Source organism: Bidens hawaiensis, unplaced genomic scaffold (assembly GCF_021521415.1).
Source record: "Bidens hawaiensis isolate Kalapana, Puna unplaced genomic scaffold, B.hawaiensis_p1.1 tig00005637_1, whole genome shotgun sequence".
NCBI lineage: Eukaryota > Viridiplantae > Streptophyta > Magnoliopsida > Asterales > Asteraceae > Bidens > Bidens hawaiensis.
In genome coordinates this window covers 1-23,264 of record NW_027491366.1, presented here as the reverse complement: position 1 = coordinate 23,264, position 23,264 = coordinate 1, and the positions used below count along the sequence as shown (strand labels likewise).

The 23,264-nt window shown below is 34.9% G+C and overlaps 1 protein-coding gene and 1 pseudogene across 1 annotated transcript; both read left to right on the top strand.

Moving 5' to 3' along the window:
- The first annotated feature begins 11,409 nt into the window (after positions 1-11,409).
- On the top strand, positions 11,410-11,700 carry LOC143630263 (auxin-responsive protein SAUR50 pseudogene; annotated as a pseudogene).
- Positions 11,701-16,713: 5,013 nt separating this feature from the next.
- LOC143630262 (uncharacterized) lies at positions 16,714-20,716 on the top strand. Its single transcript, XM_077099323.1, has 7 exons — positions 16,714-17,006; positions 17,814-18,187; positions 18,269-18,299; positions 19,322-19,395; positions 19,493-19,701; positions 19,839-19,919; positions 20,509-20,716. Exons 1-6 carry the CDS (start codon positions 16,835-16,837, stop codon positions 19,903-19,905), a joined length of 927 nt encoding a protein of 308 aa, XP_076955438.1. The 5' UTR covers positions 16,714-16,834; the 3' UTR covers positions 19,906-19,919; positions 20,509-20,716.
- Positions 20,717-23,264: the final 2,548 nt, after the last annotated feature.

Genomic DNA, 23,264 nt, shown 5'->3' with positions numbered 1-23,264 from the left:
TCTTTTCAAAAATCGATCTTCGTTCTTGCTATCACCAACTTAAAGTCCAATCTGAAGATATTCCAAAGACTGCTTTCCGAACAAGGTATGGACATTATGAGTTCATGGTTATGCCGTTTGGACTTACTAATGCTCCGGCCGCGTTCATGGATATGATGCACCGTATTTGTAAGCCTTACTTAGATAAATTTGTTATCGTATTCATCGACGACATACTTATTTACTCTAAGTCTAAGGCCGATCATGAAATTCACCTTCGTACTTTGCTTGAAATTCTTAGAACCGAGAAGTTGTACGCCAAGTTCTCAAAATGCGAGTTCTGGTTGCATGAGGTGCAATTTCTTGGTCACATTATCAATGTTAACGGTATTCAAGTGGACCCCGCTAAGATTGAAGCTATCTCTAAGTGGGAAGTCCCAAAGTCACCAACAGAGATCCGAATTTTCTTAGGTTTGGCCGGCTACTACCGTAGGTTCATGGAAAACTTCTCTCGTATCGCCGTTCCCTTAACTTCCTTAACTCGTAAAAACATCAAGTATGAATGGGGAACGAAGCAACAAGAGGCGTTCAATATACTTAAACAAAAACTCACCCAAGCACCTATCTTGGCTTTGCCAGAAGGTACTGAGGAATTTGTAGTCTTTAGTGACACGTCCCATTCGGGTTTGGGATGCGTACTAATGCAACGCAAGAAGGTAATTGCTTACGCCTCTCGTCAATTAAAAGTACACGAAAAGAATTACATGACTCACGATCTAGAGTTAGGCGCCATAATCTTTGCACTTAAGATATGGAGGCACTATCTCTATGGAGTACGATTTACCGTGTACAATGATCACAAAAGCTTGAAACACATCTTTGATCAAAAAGAGCTCAACATGCGCCAAGGGCGATGGATGGAGACTCTTAACGACTATGATTGTGAGATTGTGTATCATGAAGGCAAGGCCAACGTCGTGGCCGACGCCTTAAGTCGTAAACAGCATGAAAAATCCAAAAGAGTACGAGCTTTGCGCCTAGAACTTCAAATTGATCTCTTTGAGCAAATCAAATCCACGCAAACACAAGCAATCAATGAAAACAAAATCTTTGACGAAAAACGAAATGGCACCATTGGCTCGCTAGTCAAGGGTGATGATGGTATCCTTAGACTCGACAATAGGATTTGGGTACCAATCGTTGGAGTTTTGCGTGAGAAAATCTTAAACGAAGCTAACAAGTCGAAATACATGATGCTTCCCGGAAGTGATAAAATGTACCACAACCTAAAGACGAACTATTGGTGGAACGGGATGAAAAGGGATGTCGCTTCGCATGTGGCGAAATGTTTAACTTGCTTAAAAGTCAAGGCTGAACACCAAAGGCCTTCGAGATTGCTTCAGCAACCCGAGCTTCCCGTATGGAAGTGGGAGTTAATTACCATGGACTTTATTACAAAAATTCCGAAGACGACTCGACAACACAATGCAATATGGGTAATTGTGGATCGATTGATAAAATCCGCACACTTTATACCCATTAATGAATCGTATTCTATGGATAGATTAGCACGTATCTATGTAAACACCATTGTCGCTTTGCATGGAGTACCACTGTCTATAATATCTGATCGAGACAGTCGTTTTACGTCTCATTTCTGGAAAAGCTTCCAACAAGCTCTCGGTACAAAGTTAAACCTTAGCACTATTTATCATCCACAAACCGATGGGCAAAGCGAAAGGACAATTCAAACGTTGGAAGATATGCTCCGCGCTTGCGTGGTCGATCTAGGTGGAACTTGGGATGACCACTTAGCCCTAATGGAATTTTCGTATAATAATAGCTATCACGCAAGTATTCAAACCGCACCGTTCGAGGCGTTATATGGTCGAAAATGTAGAACGCCCGTGTGTTGGTCTGAAACCGGAGACAATCAATTGTCTGGACCCGAGATTGTCCAAGAAACCACCGATAAGGTTATCCAAATCTGAGAACGACTTAAGACGGCACGTGATCGCCAAAAGAGTTACGCCGATGTTCGTCGTAAGCCGTTAGAATTCAATGTCGGTGACAAAGTGTTATTGAAAGTCTCGCCTTGGAAAGTCGTTGTTCGCTTCGGTAAGAAAGGAAAATTAAGTCCTCGATTCGTTGGACCTTTTAAGGTACTCGAACGAATCAGCACTGTTGCATACCGTTTGCGACTGCCTGAGGAAATGCAAGGGATACATGACGTATTCCATGTTTCGAATATGCGTAAGTGTTTGACCGATGAATCGTTGGCTATGCCATTAAAAGACGTTGAAATAAATGAGAACTTAAAGAACGTACAATTCAAATTGAAGATTCGAAAACAAAGAAGTTAAAGAAAAGAACTTTGAAAATAGTGAAAGTAAAATGGGACTCGCGTAGAGGGCCCGAATATACTTGGGAACTCGAATCAGAAATGAGAAAGAAATACCCCCACTTGTTCGAGTAAAGCAATCTCGAGGACGAGATTTGTTTCAAGGTGGGGAGGATGTAACAATGTGAAAATTTCGAGTTCAAAAAGTAAACTTTCCAAAGTCTAGGGACTAAATTTGCCAAAATTCCAAAGTTGAGGGTTTAAATTGAAAATTCTGATTTCCTGACCCACCGCGCTACGCGATGAGTTAGAAGAAAGCCCCATCGCGTATCGCGATGGGGTACCTGACACATGTTGAAACGTGTGCCACGTGGCACTGGTTATCGCCACGTGTCACCACGTGGCAACATTGCTGCCACGTGTTGCCACGTGGAGCGGTGCCTGCCATGTGTCAAAACATGGCAGGTCTACGCTGTGAGTCAGCAGACCTATATCGCGATACGCGATAGGTTTGCTGAGGAACCTATCGCGTATCACGATAGAGACCAAAATTTCGCCTATAAATAGCAGCCATGGGGTGTTCATATTTTCACATCCAAAACCTGCTTTCACTCTCTCACTAGCTTCTCTCTAAAACCCGACAATCATATAAACAATTTCCTCGTTAAGCGTGCCTTGACTCTCGTTTGTGTACCATCGTTTCCTCGATGTTTGTGCAACCCTCCACCCTCATTCATCAAGAAGGCGTTGTTATGGCAAAGAGTCCCAAAAGACGTGCCGACGAGTGTTGAAGTTGGCAAATCAAAGTTGATCGAGAAAAGTAAAGCGGCGTCTGAGTGCTGCCCAAATTCTCTAGAGTTTCTATACGCCACTAAGGTTAGGCGTAATAACGAATTCAATATAATTCAATATTATATTAAAGGCTTAAGCCTTAAGTCGAGGATATACTCGATACCTCGATAAAAGAAAAGAAAAGAAAACATAACAAAGAAACAAATGAAAGTGTGATTATGAATATTGTTGAATACGTATATATGTGTGTAAGTATATATGTAAATATTATTTGTTATGAAATATTATTTAATGAATAAAGAGTATTCTTAAATAATAAAAGAGAAAGATTACGTTTCTTGGAGAAGAAGAAACGTAGGGTTTTTAATATAAACTAAAGGTTTATAAATTACTTTTAAACTAAAGGTTTTCAAGTAAATAAGAATTGAACTAAAGGTTCAATCAAGGATTGAGATATAAGACTAAAGGTCTTAAGCCGGATCGTGTATCCGACTAACAAATATTTATACTCGTACTATAGGTGCGAGATAAAGAACGGGAAGGACCCTTGGACGGTGAGTGAAGCCGATCCTAAAGAGACAAGGTGAATACGCCCCCAAACTTTTACTTATTTAAAATGAGTCAAACTTGTTATTTGAAATTGTTTACAAGGAACTATGTGTTCCTAAAACCGTTATGAATAAGGGTATAAACATAGCCCTCAGGCTGTGGTATACGTATGTCTGGATCCTTACATAGGTGGTACTATGCGATGTATGGGCATGATCGCACCACCATTGGTCGTAGGACGCTCTCCTGCAGGGAGTACGACCTTATGTGTATATTTACGGGTACTTAACTAAGTCGAACGCTCCGGTGTTTGCTGAGGTGACCTAGAGTAGAGACTCATATTTATAATGTGTTATTTGACTTTGTTATTCCTAAGCCACGTTGGGCTGAGGTAGGCATAGTCTCGAGGGGTAATAAAGTAAAAGAAATATTTTTGTGTCAGCGTGTTCACCAGCATTCGTTGCTGACGTATTTTATTATATTTTGTAGGTGAACAAAGCTAGAGCTTGGAAATGACGAAGTACTAATATCCGATGGCTCGGATTATTTTTGTATAAGATTAAAATGGTGGTTTGTATAACATAAACAAATAATCTTTTGTTAATAACTTAAACGGGTGTTTTATAATTCCCGTCTTTTGAATATATAAATGTTACACTTTTGATCCTTAAAGTTTTATAAGTCTTCCGCAACATAACGCAACTCTGAATTATTTACAAACACGATACCAACTTGTGGGTCGCACTCCTAGGCCCTAAATGAGGGTGTGACACTTAATAGTGTCACGTGTGTTTTGAGCAATCTGTACGTCACACTCGGGCGTATTTCGCTTTAGCCAGGGTGTTACAGTTAAACATTCACACAACCAGCACACCATAGCAATAGATCGTATGTATTTAGAGCATATTTGTGATTAAGTTTGAAAAATGCTTATTGTCTTATTGGTGTTTTTAAAAAGCCAAAAAGTTTAAATGTGTTTGGCAATCCCAAAAACTTTCTTATTTTAGCTTTTTGAAATGATTAAAAAGCAGTTTTCCAAAAACCCCAAATCCTGACTTTTCAAAATGGCTTTTTGAAAAAGTCCATAAGCCAATAAGCATTTTTCAAACTCAATCGCAAACATGACCTTAATTCTAGATATTATTCCATTTAAACACTTAAGTGGTATCACATGCATTTTCAGTGACAGTGGAACCGATATATTGGTTTTTATGTTATATATTTTCAGTGACACCGATATGTTGGTTATTTATCTTATGTATATAATGGTATATCGTATACCACTTACAACTTTGTCCCTTATTTTTAACTAACTTTTGGCCATTTAGAACAACTTAGTGTTCGTGTGACCTATTGCATCGTACAGACACTCTTCTAGTATTAATAAATACTAAAAAATATTTTTTTTTTGAAATGATAACCAAAGTTGTGGGACTTTTCATGGGCGAACATGGTGTATAACCAGGGGTACTCTATTGCCCTTCAACTTTTTGTTGGTTGTGCAAATTTTTATTTTTATTTTTTTGGTTGTTTTTTTCGTATTTCGTTGTCCCTAAAAAATATAATGTTACTCTTATTTGTTTAAAGTCCTATAAAGTTAAAAACTCAAACTAACTAAAGGTCAACCAAAGTTTAAAGTCTAACCAAATTAAAAGTCAAAACCCAAAACCAATTAAAACTTATTAACCCTATTTATAATATTGTTTGTTGCTTGGTTTACACTAATAAACTAATTTTCCTCATAATTCTCTAAGTTATAACCTCTTTGCCAAAATGATTTTGACTCATGACACATGGATAGTTAGGATAAATGAGATGAGACATTAGAAAATTAGATGGGAAAATTTGGGTAGGATTGAATGTGGTTATGACACCTAAGCATCATTATTTTTGTTTATTAGAAGACTAAGATAAGATTTGGATAACGTGTCACACCCCAAAACACGGCCTAGGAGTGTGACGACGATGTTGGTACCACATTTGTAAATATATCAGAGTTACGTTATATTAGCGGAAGACTTGTAAAACTTGTGGATTAAATTTATAAATATTTACATATATATAAGTCGGGATTTTTAAAAGATTCCCGATCAAGTTCAAAAGATTATTTGTTTTATGCTTACAAAACCATCATTTAATATTCTAAGTTTATACAAAACAAATCCGAGCCATCGGATATATAAACAGCACTTCGACATTCCAAGCGCTAATCTTGTTCACCTGCAAAATGTAAATAAAATACGCCAGCAACGAATGCTGGTGAACACGCTGACGCTAAAAAATTTTCTTTTACTTTATTACCCTCGAGACTACGCCTGCCTCGGCCCATCGTGACTTAGGAATAACAAAGTTAAATAACACATTTATAAATTCAAGTCTGTACTCTAGGTCACCTCAGCAAACACCGCAGCGTTCGACTTAGTTAAGTACCCGTAAGTATACACAATGATCGTACTTCCCGCGGGAAAGCGTCCTACGATCAGGGTGATGCGATGTGCCCATCGCGTACTACCACATATGTAAGGATCCAGACACACGTATACCACAACCTGAGGGCTAGGTTTATACTTTCATTTATAATGGTTTTAGGGACACGTAGTCCCTTGTAATCATTTTCATATAACATGTTTGACTCATTTTGAAACAAGTTTAAAAGTTTGGGGGCGTATTCACCTTATCGCTTTGGGATCGGCTTCAACACCGTCCGAGGGTCTTTCCCTTGCTATCTTGCACCTATAGTACGAGTATAACCATTTGTTAGTCGGATATACAATCCGGCTTAAGACCTTTAGTCTTATTTTATAACTCTACCTCGATGAACCTTTAGTTCATAGATATCTTTTACTTGAAAACCTTTAGTTTAAAAGTAATTATAAACCTTTATTTTATTTATAAAACCCTAAGTTTCTTCTTCTCCAAGAAACGTATTCTTTTATTTTATTATTTAAGAATACTCATTATTACTTAAAAAATATTTTCATAACAAAGAATATATATACTTGCACACATATATATATTTATCTATCACAACATATCTTTTATTCTTTCTTTTTTATGTTTTCTTTTCTTTTATCGAGGTATCGAGTATAACCTCGACTTAAGGTTTAAGCCTTATAATATTTCATTATTATATTCATTTGGCTAGTAAACCTACCTTTGTTTGGCTTTTATAAATTCTAATGATTTGAGTAGCACTCCAATGCCACTTGATCTCTTTTGACTTCTTGATCGCGTCACCTTTCTTTTGATACGCCAAACGAATAAACACCCAACGTCAACACTTGTCGTCACGTCTTTCAAGCCCTTTCGCCATCTTATGACAAACGCCTTCTTGGTATGGGGTGGAGGGTGGCACAAACTTCGGGATAACGTTGGAACGGAAATCGAGGAATCGAGACACGAAAATCGAGGTATTATGGCACGTTTATCGAGGTGGGTCGTGGGTCGGATTTTCGGAGTTTAGAGAGATGCTATAGAGAGAGTGGGATATAGATTTTGGTGTGAGTTGTGATGAATCCCGGACCTGCTATTTATAGACAAAACCTTGAGTCCCATCGCGGTACGCGACGGCCTCTTGGGCGCCAGTCACAACGTAGGTCTGCCACGTGTCGCCACGTGGCAGACGGTGTGCCACGTGTGGACACGTGGAGGACGACATGCCACGTGTGGCCACGTGTTCGGACACGTGGCAGACGGTGTGCCACGTGTGGACACGTGGCAGCTCTTGTGCCAGAGGTGTCAGGCCACGTCATCGCGATACGCGATGAAGTTGGCTCAACAGCGATCACGTATCGCTGTTGACTCCATCTAGAACCTTTGACCAAGCCTCATCGCGATACGCGATGGGCTTGTCCTTTGTCCCGTCGCGTATCGCGACAGGACAAGAAAACAGAATTTTCGTTTTAAACCCTAAGGTTTGGAAATTTGGCAAATTTGGTCCCTTAACTTTAAAAAGTTTATAATTTGAACTTGAAATTTTCTCGATGTTACATAACGTAAATTGAAAATTGGAATTAATTAGGGATTTAGGGTTTATGTGTGTTAGGTGTCAATTTATCCCTAGCGTGATCCTGAAGATTATCCTGATAGCTTGGATTCCCAACTAGCTGCAGGATCCTGAACTAACCGACTATATTTGTTTTATTTATGTTATGATTGCAGGCTACTCAAAGATATAATGGCCTACAATGGCTAGCTGACTCATTTTACCTAAAAGCTCGGAGAAGCAGCTGAAATACACGTGGGATGAAAACTAAGCCGTTAAATGATCATGGCGGCTAGGGTTCCTGGAATTATAGAATTATAGGAATTTTAGTTATTTTTTATTTCTATATAATGTGGCTATTGAGAACGTAACGGGACCCACTCTTTGCACTCACAACACACATACTTGTATCTAGCTTTTGTTCTCAATCAGTTAACGAGTTGTAAACTACTTTCTACATTAATAAATTGAGGCAGGGGTTAGTTTTCCCCTCCAGAGGTTTTTCCCGAAAATCCCCACCAGGATCCTAGGTTTTCCTCGCTATATCGTTGTGTCAACCCCTTTACTTTTACCGCATTTGCTTACCTTATTGTTAAAGAACACTCTACCACACTTAACGAAATTATTTAATTATTGCTTCGGTGATTTTTGACCAAAACAATGTGTAAATAGGAATTATTATAAATTTATGGTTTAAATTTTGTTTCTCCTAAAATTAGGGAATCTGGAAAATAAAACGACAAAGTCATATTAGCAATCTTTTGAAACGAAAATTCCAAATGATGATATCGGTCCAATATCAAGTTCAAAAAAAAAGTATTTCTCTATTGTATGAAATACACTAAATTATTTTTTAAACGTTACCTATGAGATTTTGATTTAGATCCACCACTTAATCTTTGTACATTATACTTTGTTTGAGTCTTTGTACAATATACTTTGTTTATGATGCATATCTGTAGGGGTGTTCTTCGGGTTTCGGGTTTTTTAGGTCGGGTTCTTCGGGTTTCAAAGTTTTAAATCTTAACCCGAAACCCAACCCAAATCTCTCATGGGTTTTTCGGGTTAGGTTAATCAGGTTTCGAGTATCCAAGAAAACAAAACAAAAAACAAAAAAAAATTAAAAAAACTACAATGCTAAAATTAAAACAACAATTCTTCTTTGCTCGTATGCAAATAATTAAATAATAAACCAACATAATTTGATGAAACAATCTAAAAGAAGAGTAAAACTAACTCGAACCATAATCGTCTTCAATCGGGCGTGATTTGATTTTTCGATTACAGTTGCTATTTGTAATAAACAGAATACATAAATTAACAATAAACAATCGATTAGGACCAGATTCGGATAACGTTAGTGGATAAGACTAAGTCATTTATACCTAAAAATATATTTAATTTCAAAACTAAAAAGTTTATTCGGGTTGACCCGAAACTTATAAATCAAACCCGAGAATCAACCCGAATTACTTCGGTTCGGGTTCGGGTTAATCTTTTCTCGGGTTCAGGTTTTTTCGGGTCAGGTTAGTTCGGATTCGGGTACGTGTTTTTTCGGGTTTCGGGTAAAAGTGACAGCCCTATATATCCGTGGACGCGTCTTTGTATGTATTTTAGTCACTGAGATTGCAATAAAAGTGGGACATAAATTTAGTCAAGTCCGTGTATAAGATGAAATGAAGGGCCACAAGTTCAAAATGCCTTACAATCCTTAGCCACTTTTTGTACCCTCGTGATTGCTATATAACTTTTGGCTCCACCATATGTATCCCATGCACGATTTTGGGAGTGTATTTTAGGAAATTAAAAATGGTTATAGACTTATAGTTTTTTACATATTTACTATACGTCTAGTGTTTACGCAAAAGAATAAACATGCCTATTTACAAACTCACGGGAAGAACATGGAAGCCATAGTCGGCCACTATTACTCAAACCGGCCACCGAGGTATTCTCATCTCCCGATCCCTTACCTCCGAATCCATGTAGCGACCCTGCAGGGATTTTGATTTCAAACCTTGATAAGCGATTTGTACTAAGACTAACTGTAGTGAGGTAGTCACTCCCTTCTACCTAACCCAACTTAAACATGTTAAACCATTACATTTGATGTAAAGTGGGCACCAAACAATTGCCCATTTGGGTGCTAATTAACTGGGTAATGGCGCCAAGGGCAATGGTGTGGGGGCAAACTCATTTCTAAACCAATTAACTCATTTTCTTAAATTTTATATATAATAAAAATATTAAATAATAATTGGGGTGTTGGTTAGTTAAGGCCCTCTATTAAAAATTTGATGAGTTGGTTAATGATTGCTTCGTGGGTGGTAGTTATGACGTGACAATACTTTTTGTTAATTAATAATGCTCCACTATATATGGTTTAATAACTAAAAGAGTATAATGGATGTCCAAATATTTCATTGGCAATTCGTCGGTAAAGGCATGTACCAGTGGAAGAGCGTTAGGAAACAGTTATGGGTAATCTCATTTGCGACATATTATCGACATAACTTACACGTGGATAAAATACAACTTTTGTAAGATTTACCGTAATTGTTTCTAATGAGTCATTAACTACGACATACTATACGGATTCCAAAAAACTTTTTGAAGTATTACCATCGACTTGTACATCAGTGAACCTCCTTTAGTGTCTTCTCGCAAAACCTATGTTTAATAGATGTTGATTTCAAACCTTTATGGATTTTGATATGTGACATCAACTAACCATATTATTATGTGATAGAAATGTGAACGAATTTGTCATTTGTTAATTGATAGCTAGGCGTGTATGTAACAATTGTATACATACATATATGCATACATACGTACAATAATGAGTAATGTAAGTAAGGATGCATATGCTCCCGTAACTTGCTAGATTCAGTTTTAATAAATCATGTTGTCAAAAAAGAAAATAATAATAATATAGTAATAATAACTAATGATACATAGCTAAAACATCAACCTGAAAACAAACCTAACCGATTCAGTATTTGACTTATTGCTTGCTTTTTCATATTTTTTTTCTTCATAGGCGATTTTAGTAGATAATCAAATATGATTATACTTGAACTAAGCATCAAGTTGGTGATTTTCATTTTTTACTCTATAGAAAAGTTGGAAGAAGAAAAGATTTTTTGCTTAGACGCATGGAATTGGCTAAACATTTTATTCGAACAAATATAGAACCAAAATGGATGGTTTTGTGTCTATTACCAGTTCTTCCTCCTGAGTTGAGACCAATCTATCATATAGATGAGGATAAACTAGTGACCTCGGATATTAATGAAATCTATAGAAGAATTATCTATCGGAATAATACTCTTACAGATCTATTAACAAGTATCATTTTTTTGTTAGATTTGTCATGCATGTGTTTCTAACTACAAATCAGATGACTTTCACCGAGTGCAGGCTAGATTTCGTCACATAACCATCAGTAATTGTTTACCTAGTCGTCAATCGATCTTTTTAGGTCGATATTTAGGGCCAATATAGACATAAATGGAATCGGTCCCCAGGGTCATGACGTCCTAGACAAAGGTAGCAAGGTAGGGTTACCAGCTAGCCTAAATTAAGGATATGAACGTATGACCATCTCAAGAAACACCATGCTTAATTACCACCTGCGGTCCTCCCTTTCACATGCTTTTGCCCCTCAATCTTGCTTATAAAAACCTTCTTCCATGAAGTCACCGCCACCGCATCACCGCCTTATCTTCAACCCTTTCTCATCGACCAAACATATCCATATATAATGGGTCTTAGAAAACCACACAACAAACAAACACAACTAGTATCCCTCAAGAAAATCATCAAGAAATGCACAAACACTGGCTACCCGACCGACGTCCCTAAAGGACACTTTGTTGTTTATGTTGGAGAAACAAGACGCCGATACATTGTGCCCATTTCATGGCTGCATCATAAAGCCTTCCAAAGCTTGCTACAACAAGCCGAGGAAGAGTTTGGGTTTGACCATGGAATGGGGTTAACCATTCCTTGTCCTGAAGAGGACTTCCGGTCGCTCTTCTCGGTCATGGGATGATCAAAACCATCATTCGATCATCCCAATATGACCTTGATCATAAGTTGCTTTACTATGATTTGTCGTGTTAATTAATTTATATGAACAAAATCATTGTAATTCCTTAACATTCTTCTCTTCTTCTCGTATGCTGGTGGTAATGCACCCTTGAGAAAACATTAGAATTCAATGTTTTCTCATGTCATATGTGGCATATTATAATTATAAGTGTTTCTTTTATTAATTTATATTGATATATATTATTAACCTTTTGTGAAACATCATTACGGATTCAAACATAATGATGTTAATCAATTAAATTATTCTTAATAAAGTTTCAACTATTTTGATAAACATGACAACAACATATCCATGCATATATAAGCCTATATTTGAATCATCGACTTACATTTAACTTGCATATATATAGAAATAGTACGTTGTAAGTAGTGTTTGCATCAGTTTCTAACAAGATGGATATACCATATATGTTATAACCCTAATATAGAACATTTACAAAATAGAACCAGCCTATGTGTAATCATCGAAACTTTTCATTTTTCCATGTAAGAATAAATATATGGATATGTATATTTCAGTAGCGGATCTAGACATAAATCTTAGGGGTAGCGTTCAATTTTTTATTCGTATTTCATACAACGTAAACGAAACAAAAATAGAAAAATGATACATATGGTGAAAATTTCTCCTATTAGGTTTTTTAAAGCTTAAAATCGTACCATTACATCATCTTCATTTACTTTATCGAACGTTTCTCTTTCGATTACACAAATTAAAGCATTGTTCAAATACTCAACACGCATTCGCTTACGCAAACCCATATTGATAAACTTTCATTTTAGAAAAATATATTTCAACGGTTACAGTTGCGATCGGTAAAACCAACGCTAGCTTTAATATTCGATAAGCCAAAAGAAAGTAGTGTGCTTTCCGGTTTCCACCATTACACGAGCAAGATCACACATTTACCTAATTTTGCAAATTTATCATCTTCCTTTAAAGTGTGATATAAAGTCGTACAATCACCCGAAATACACCATTTTTCTTCATTACTAAAATCATTCGGATACATTTTCGAAAATGCCACTATCTTAGATATGTCAAACTTGGAAAACAAATCTCAAGATTTAAACCAAACATATTTTCTAACAAACTAGTTTCACTAAATCTATTTTCAAGTTCTTGAATTTGTATATCCAAAACCGTATTAAAAATTTTAACCTCAAAATGATGATTTTGTTGAGTGTGATCTGTTTCATGTTTCTCGTTTAAACAAAAGGAAAAAAAGGTTAATGGTTTCTATTTGCTTTAGGCTATAAACTTTGTTTGGGCTTTATTTGATTTGAACTTTTAAAAAATGATGATTTTGTTGAGCATGTTTATATTTAAGTTTGTTTATGTTTAATGTTTCTAGTTTAAGCAAAAGAAAAAAAAAGATTAGTTGTTTTTATTTGCTTTGGGCTATAAATTTGTTTGTGATTTATCTAATTTGAACTTTTAAATTAGTTGACCTTTAAACAAATAGGGGTAACATAATATTTTTTCAGGGGTAGCGAAATACGAAAATGACCCAAAACGAAAAAATATTTACACTGCCGATGAAAAGTTGAGGGGTAGCGAATGCTACCCCTAAGTATATGCTACATCCGTCCCTACATGTATGGCCTACATGATCATTTATATAATAATAGATCAAAGTTAATTAATTATACCTTATTATTATATTAGCTAGGTAATTGTTGATGGACCAAATTACCTTTTCTTGCTAATCAAGGATTTCCCCTTGGGTGTACATAAATACATGGAGAGACTAATTAACATCATTGAACATAACCTAACCCTCACATAAATTCGTGACCCTCTCTCCCTCTATATTATTCGGTTTCTCAAGAACACTAATCCCCATCACTAATATACATCCTAAAGGGGAACCCGACCAAGCTGACTGTCATGTCGTCTGGATCGTTCTCATCAGCCGTGGCTTCTCTCTCTGCTGTGATAGGTATGTTTTAGTTGTAGGTTTATCATAATATTCATGTTTTCTATTATATACATGAAGAATTGATCAACATTCCATCTTCTAATGATGAAACTCATCTTCAATCATTTTGATTGTTCTTCAGTTTTCTTAATGCAGTTTCAATCAAATAATAAACATATATGAAAACCCCTAGAAAGTGAATCAGAACCAAATGTGCCTCTTTTGAATTATTTCAAATAAAGGATTTGATCTTATATCAACGACAACATGATGTGGGATCCTCCAGAATAGTTACATTTTAGTTTTTAGAGATTTGTTAATTCAATTGATTTACAGATTTTATGAGATCGGTCACTGATCATATGATTAATCTAGATTTGGTGCTAAATGTTTTATATAGCGACCTTGACTGTTGAAAGAGTTAAATGGCAAATCAGGTTTAAGTCTAATTCTTGTCTGTATTATTGATTGTGATGATTAACTTGATTACAAATAACTCATATTTAGAGCCCTCTAATCCTAAACCTATACGGATCTTTATTAGACTCAAGCTAGGATAAAACCATCTCAAAAAACCTTGAGTTTGTAAGTACGGCAATTAACCCTCCGTACTTACATAAGATTTACACTAACGTACAACAGCAACCAAAAGAATCCAACCAGTTATTAGCTTCCAAGAATTTTAGTTGTTCCTTGATCATATTAGTAACTTAAATCTTAAATCTTTTAGGAGTTGACAAAAACATAATAGTTTTATATGATTGATAGGGTGGTTCAATGAGTAAGTTGAGCTAGGTCAAACCCGAATCAATTCGAGTTTGAGTTCAAAACTATATGAGTCGGATGGACTTGAAATGGTACACAAGCTAGTTGGCACTACAAGAAATCTGTTTAGATGCGGCATACCCTATAGCGACGACAATTGTCGTAGGTATAATATGACATGTTTGGTGTATGTTTATAAGCTATGAACACTCACTGTGCAATATGATGCATATGTCCTTAAAGGCTGTGGTTATATATTTCTCAGTAGGACCATGTTTTCACTTTAGTAAATAGGTCTCCTGTCATTATACAGCTACATATTAGACTTGAGAAGTGTTTATACTTAAGTGTGTGAGGGTTGGAGTGGGAGAATTATAACAACCATTGAGTACCCATGTGAATAATTATGCATTGTAAGATTTTACTAAGTTAAGTTAAATCGTTTCCGTGGACAAATACAAAGACTCGCTACAATTATGAGGAACCTTAATGACCCTGTATGAGGATCCTAGACACCACAAACCGAGAGGTTCTCGTTGAGCTTTCTTCGGGCTTGGAGCCTCTAAATACCGTGTTGTAAGATGCATTGTGATTTTTGAAGATACCATTAACCAGAGTCTATCGTCACGAAAGGTGGGCTAAAAATGAGCATGACAACATTGTCATTTGAGTTTATTTTGATTTAATTTTAAATTCTACACTTTTTTAAAATTAATTTCATACTTTGTATTACATTTTCAGGGTTGAGTTAATGTGTATGGATCACATATAAACAATTGTTAACGTGATAAGCGCATAAATAACTAGAGTAATTATGCTAGTATTAGAATAATTATTATTAAAGTACAACTTTTAAATTATAGTAATTATTATTATTGTTTTACTTTGTTTTTGTAGTGTAATATTTACTTTAGTTCAAAACTATAAAGTAATAATAATTACTTTAGTTATTTTTATATTAATTACTTTAGTTTTATTTGTATTGGATCTTATCCCTAACATAATTTCCATATTTCATACTTAATATTAAACTTCTAGAAAAATATAGATAATTTTTCTTCATTTTATTTATTTGGAATATGGTTACCGACGAAAGTAATCCTTAGTGAACTGTCGATAATCATATTGGCTTCATTGGAGAAGATTTGCCGCCTATTAGAGGATGAGTACCCATCGATAATCCCTCGCTATTGTGTATATCAGTAATCGCTTGGTGACATCCCTCTGTAATTCATTGGTAATTCCAGGCCCGAATTAGCTACAAACCTTCACCAATGGATTCTCTTCAATAATGACATGAGTGTGAGTAGGTAATATTTATTTAGTAGTGTATTAGTGGATAATTAAGTTGGTCTAAATTTGACTAAACATATTAAATCTAGTTTTGGACTAGCCTAAGTGGTTTTGGTTGGCTTGTTCCAATCCTGTCTCATATCAATCGTTTGCCCACTCGTACTATATGATAAATATAGAGTTTATTGAAGAAAGCAACCAAAAGAAAATTTCTCATTTTTATCAATTATAATAGTTTGTACATAAAAAAGAAAATCTAACGAATATGTTGATGATTTTAATATCATCATGATCATTTTAGTATAATCACTGGTAACTGAGTGTGAGCAACAAATATTTGCTAGTTGGTCTAATCTAATGGTAACTAAGTTTCGTGATATAGTTTTACACCGATGAATTTTCCATGACATAGATGTCTAAATTTTTATGTTGGTTCTGCCCCCATATAAACTGGAAACTATAAACCAGATATCTGGTCGAAATTTGTTCTTGTTTTCTTTGTAAATTGTTCGAGTAAAACTTCGATAGGTATCACAAGAATATTTCAAACTCAAAGAGATATGTAGTTATATAAACAATAAACTAAAGATATCCATACTTTACTAAATATAAAACCTATAGAGCACACGTGTAGAATCTACACCGTTTTTATATTTGGACCGAGATAATGAGATTCATCCACGTCAAAACATGGTAGGGCGAATCACATTAATCTCCGTCTCAATGGTTGCCCCCGTGTTGTCAAATCCAATTCCAAGAGTGGATCCAGAGAAGAGAGGCGTCGGTTGACCCCAGATAAAGAATTTTTTGTTGGGCTTAAGACGGTCCAATTCCCGACCAAACTCTTGGTTAAGTAAAGATCATGTTTATTGTCATAGTCGCATTCCAATGAATATTGATGAGTCAGGAATTGAAAACTTAAAGGACCAAAGTAGGCAACTTTGAAACCCATAGTGATGAAAATAAGAGTTTCCAAAAACCTATTCACTCGACCAAATCAATCCTTTGCTTTGCCTTCAAAACCCCTTTTTTTGGCGCCGACGAGGATGCCGGAAACTTGAAACCCATCTCCGGCGAATAATAATAATAATATTAATGGGAGGAGGCGTAGGAAAAGAAGGAGACTGGGAGTGTGGTGGCTGTGAAAATAGAAACTACGCCTTTAGATCTTTCTGTAACCGCTGTAAGCAGCCTCGCTTGCTCGTTGATTCGAAAACGCCTGCTGATTCCAAATGGTTGCCGAGGATTGGTGACTGGATCTGTACCGGTACGTTCAGGATTATTATTATTATTAACATTAAAATTATTATTATTTTGAACTTTAACGCGATTTGTTTGTGTTAGGGTTATAGGAAATTTGAATTTGCAAGTGGGTTTATCGAATTAAGTCTTAAAAGGATAAGATTAGAAGTAAATATTGCTTTCTTATGCTTTATTTATGATAATTTAAGCTTCTATATCTGAATAATTAATCTTCTGTGGTGAACTATGAACACTATATCGGTCCATTTAAGTGTTTAACTTAATGTTTAGTGTTTTAAGTCTTAATCAGTCTCTACTTCTTACAATTGTTAGTAAGTTGCAAAAGGTTAATTTGTTAATGTTAGGATAGTATACTGAATTGTTAGTGTTAAATTGTTATATATATATATATATATATATATATAAATTCTGCATGATAGTAAAGTTATTGATATCCCACCGTGATAACCGATATCTCGAATATTGGTTCTTGACCGCTATTCGATGGTGAACAAGTAATTAGTGATTCAGTTCTTTAGATGCCAGAACAACCGAATGTTATTATGAAACAAGGATTTTGTTTATTTTGGATGGATTATTAGATACACAACTTAAATGGTGAAGTGGCAAACCATAGACTTTTGTTTTTTAAAGCAGCTTGCTTTTGAACGGGTGTTTTTTTATTTTTTAGTTTTAATAATATTTAAAACGAAGGGAGTCATTCTGGTTGAGTGGTTTGTGTTTTTGTGTGATTGGCGTGTGTAACCTTGGGTTTGTATTCCTTTACTTGGCTGCATTATGGGTTGGTGTGTGTGGCGATGGATCAAAATAGGCTGCACTAACAACAATTATGCCTCACGAGAAAAGTGCAAAAAGTGTGGACAACCAAAGGAGTTAGCAGCTATGCCAGCACTTGCAATTCCCGGGGCTTCTCTGCAAACTCATCCACATTATATTGCCAGGGTACAACACCAAAGGTTGAATCTTGGAAATGGAGCTCTTCAACATCCTCTACCTCTAAACCCTAATTGGCTTCTAGGAGGCCCAGATAAGTTTGGAGGTCAACAGGCTCCTACCTGGCCTTTGGGTCCCACTAATGCAGTCCCGTATGCGAACCAAGTCAGCCAGGTTATTGGTTCAAAAGGATGGCGCAATGGTGACTGGATCTGTACATGCGGTTTTCATAATTATTCTTCTCGAGCGCAGGTACGGAAGTGAATATTTGTTTCTAAATGAATACATATTTCTGTTATTATTGTTCTGATTTAGCTTTTGTTGAATTTACAGTGCAAAAAATGCAATGCTTCAATGCCTCCAGGTAATAACTTGTGACAGAACATCTTCTTTGACTTTTTTTATTATACTTAAAAAACTCCACTGTATGTTTACTGCAGAGATGCTGCTTGCTTCTAAAATTAAGTTCAAAGTATAATTCAGTAGAAATAAATTACACATCAAACCATTAACCATGTCATACTATGTATACTAGACTTCAAATCTAAACCAGTTATGACCAGACGGTTACAAACTAGTTTTAGAAAGGAAAAAAAACCCGATAAACATAGCCAATATAAACAACTTGATAAACTGAAATAACTAAAGTAATCGACTCAAAACTCCAACACTAGTTTTGTTAACCTTGATCAAGATTTACCCAACAGTCATCTCCTTAATCTTGATAAAGGTTAAGTATTAAAGTTTAAGTTTGAGGAGATTAGTTCAATTTTTTAAGTATATCGAGTTGTTTGAGTTAGTTATGTTTGTTGTTTTTTCTAAGATTAGTTGATAAGTGGAGTCTTAGCTGGTTTAGGTTTTGTGAATTGTATATTTGGATAGGGTTATGGTTTAATGCACATTATTTTGGTTTGATTATATTATTAAAAAAATCGATCATTGTTCAAGTTGATATCGTGTTTGTGAGTTTGCGTATCTTGATTCCGGGTCAACAGGGTAATTACATTGTTGTTGTATCTATACGGACTTTTTAAATATAAATAATATTAGTTGTGAATACATAAGCAATAATAATCGAGCTTGCAATAAATTTATCTGCAAAGCTGTATGCGTTTGATCTATTTGAACAGTTACTTTTTAGCCAGTTTTCTTTTTCTTTTTATCCATTTGAAATAAAACACTCTCCAAACCGGCCCTTTTATAATAAATGTGTCAAAATTGCCACCTGTACTGCTTCTGTATTGGTTGCATACTGATTAGCTGTTGGTACAACTGCCATAGATGTGATTAGACAGTTTGTTGTGGTGTTAGCATGTACCTTGTCTGATTAGACTCATTTCTAGAGTAAGTCACTTACCAGTTATATTATTTACTTTTGAACTCTAGCATTGGGAACAAAACGTTTAGCATCTGAAGACCCTGTTCAAGATTGGGATAACAAACGACTGAATGCTGGCCAGGTAATGTTCTACTTAATAACCATGGTTATAAGTTTCATTCTGCTTTATAAGTATGAGATACTTTACGTTTACGCCACCTTAAATTTTCAATATACAGACTTTGGGCCTTCAGCAGGCTTATCAGCTACCTGGGCAGATATCAAGTTCTTCATATTTGACACCTTTTCAGATGGCCAGTTCTGCTGCAAATCAAACAGCTAGTCTTTTACAGCTCTATCCTGATGGAGCTTCAACAGCAGTGCAGCATTCACAACTTAATCTGCAATTGCCTCAGATAATGACTATGCCAACGCTTCCTGGAAAAGGGTAAGTTTTTAATAAAGTTTTATCTTATGTTAAATCTTCATGTTTCTTAAAATGATATATAACCTTGAGTTATAAAGGCTGTTTGATGTATTCTTTGAAGAGTTTTCTGATACTTGTGTTATGCTGTAATTTGTTAGAGCAAAGCAATGGCGTGACGGAGATTGGATGTGCACTAACTGTGATAATCACAACTATGCATCTTGATCTCACTGCAATAAGTAAGTTTACAATTATGTTTTGATCTATTAAATGTCTAGCCAATATACAAGTAGGCGTGTTCACAGTCTGGTTTTGATGAAAATTTTGTGCTGAACGCTAATTACGGTTTCGAGAAAAGAACAAATCAAACCTGACAGGTTGGGTGGGTCAGCTAGAATGGACAGTTTTACCATTTTGGCGTTTAATGGTTCGGTTTTGGCGTTTTGAATCGATAATGTTTAGTTCTTTACTAAATCATTTTTTGTGTTAAAAATTAAGGTTAAAATGATAAAGAAGGTTTATGATTATAACGCATATAACTAGACATTTCAAAAATGAAATAATTATGTCTAATAAGGTTAAACGGTTGTTCCTGTGTAATCCAAGTTTCAAACCAAACCAAACCAAACCAAACCATTAAACATTTAAACCGCCAAAGTGTGAAGACCAAATCTTTAACTGAATCGTTTGGATCTCAAACTTCGGTTTAGATGTTTGGTCTGTTTCTATGGTTTTTCATCCCTCATATGCAAACAAGGCATGTTTATTGTCTCATGAACATTAATGCTTAACCTTTTCATGTCATGATGATATTCATATAATATGCAGGTGTAATACACATAAGGAAGCTGTAGGTGTTGCGTAATTTCAGCAAAGGAAGAGGGGTATATGTGGAATTAAAGGTAGGTGTAAAAGTTTGGTTTGCATGAATTTGAGTTATAGTTTGTTAACATGATTATTTATTGTTGTATATCAACCAGTACAAGTTGTTTTGTACTTCATACTTCAAATGAGTTTTGCTAATAAAACTAATCATCTAGCATGTGCACACAGATTTTCTGGTTTGCCTGGTTACAATATGTACATGCTATTAATGTTTCAGTAAATTGCGTAAATCTTTTACATGGTTTGCTAAACGTTATGAACATTACATGGTTTGCCAAAGGTTATGCTTCAGTGATATGGGTTGTTGATGATTTCATAACTGACTGGTTCTCGTTACAGTTGGTTTGGTGTTTTTTGGTTAGGCGGTTCTGTTAATTGCCGTTTTGGGCGAGTCAAATAAAGTTCGTTTCATTTGATACTGCTAGTTGCATTTTGTATCTTTTTATATATTATACGGATAACCATAATCGAATCATATAACTTGGTTATTAAAACTAATAATATTAACTAAAGTATCGATCTCAGTTGATTCAGTTAGTTTGATTTAGTTGTTTCAGTCGGTGGATACACCCAACTAAATGGTGAAGCTAACCCATCCCGGCTACCTGCAAACATGGTCCACTGGTCTCATCCTCCCATGTCTCACTACTATCGAGTACCGGTCAAAGTGAAGTCAAATTCAAAATTAACAAGATTGGTTTACCCTTTTCCAATTCCAGCTTGGGGGAAGGGCACTCATGGGTCATTGGTATTACTCATGCGCTGGGTAGTCCTACAATGCCATCTCATTTTTATCCTCAAATACCCGCAAACCATAAAATCATTAGCAACACCTATTCAAAAGTACCCTAGAACATTTTGTTTTAACTTAAAACACAATATAAACATAGGTTGATTAAGTTGCAAAGGTTTACCACATGAGTTTGAAGCCATGCATACCCACATAGGTGACGGTGGTGTTACAACATGGGTTTAAAACTTGTCTTAGGATGCCCCGTCCCCCATATATATGCCTTTGAGTGAATAGGCAATTGGGCACTTATACACAATTGGCGTCTAGTTAAACGGGTTAAGTTATTTTTAGTGTGTTATCTATCTATACTAATAAATAAAAATAATGATGATTATGTGTTCTATTCATATTAAATTCTAACTTTAATTCCCTCATATTTTCTAATCTCTATTGTTCTTAATCCATGTTATTTATGGGTCATGAGTTTAATTGGTATGACCAATTAGTTGTAACCCACATAAAAAAGGTATTTAATGTAATTTAATTCACACTAACTTTACTGACCCGTTACATCTAATATTACTATTAGAAATAGTTAGTTTGACCATGATTTTTAGAAAAAAACATGTGTATATTGAGTATATATAATAAGTTTAAAATCAAAAAGTGTGAATGGTTAAATTAGTTAAATAATGATTTACGAACCATTATCGTATAATAATTAAGTAGTGACTTATGTTTAAATTGATATATAATTATGTGTGTACTTCAAACTTCGTGAATAAATATAATATATATAATCTTACAATTTGTAAAACATTATTTAACTTATATTCGTATTGATCATATAAAACATCTTTAATATGTTTAGCTAATTGCCAATATTTGATTGTGTGCCATCTTAAAACATTATTTGATCTTAAAAAAATGTAAAATTTAAATATGTAACATTTGAAATGTGTGTGATAATATATTAAAAATGTAAAATTTAAATATGTAACATTTGACCTTAAATTACGTATGATTAAATACTTAAATTTCGGTCATTTGACATATTCCATATAATACGCGGGTTCAAAAGCTACTAACATATATAAAAAGTGAAGTGTTGAATTCCGTGTTCTTTTTGTTTAACCAAATGTTTCAATATATATACATATTGACTTAGAAGATTAACAAGAATACGATTTGGCTAGCTAATTGGAGGTTACTGGATAGGTCTTATGCTAGCTGAATATTGGTGGATCCCGGTTCGAACCCAGTAAAAACTAAAAGGCAGAAAAGTTTGTTATCTTTTTAAACGTTTAAGTTTGTTAATTCCAGAGTATCAAGTTTAACTATTTCATATATGTTCTGGAACAATTTGGTTAAATATAAAAAGAATAATAATTAGTTTTGATAAAAAAAAAGGGCGTTCGAAGAATATGTCTACTCATGCTTCGATATAACACTTTATTTAAGTTGTATTTGTTTCTTTACGCACATTGGTTACCAACATGAGCGAACTGAACTTAGTTATTTCATTATTTAACTAAACTATTTTAAAATTCAAAACTTTAGTAATAGTATTCCAACCCAGTAAGAGGCAAAAAAAAGTTTGTTATCTTTTTAAACTTTTTAGTTTGTTAATTCCAGTTTGTCTAAGTTTAACAATTTCATAATGTTCTTGAACAATTTGGTTAAAGTTAATAAGAATAATAACTAGTTTAGATTAAAAGGGGACGTTCGGAGAATATGCCTACTCATGTTTCAATATGAAATTTTATTGAAGTTGTTTTTGTTTCTTTACACACATTTGTTACCAAAATGAGCGAACCGAACTTAGTTATTTTATTATTTAGACAGAATTACAAATTTTGTCCTTTAAAATAAGACGAATTACGGTTCGTGTCCTTTTCTAAGTTTCCTTGCAGGCGGTGTACTTTAAACTTTTTTTTCCTACAAGTTATGTCCTTTACGCTAACTG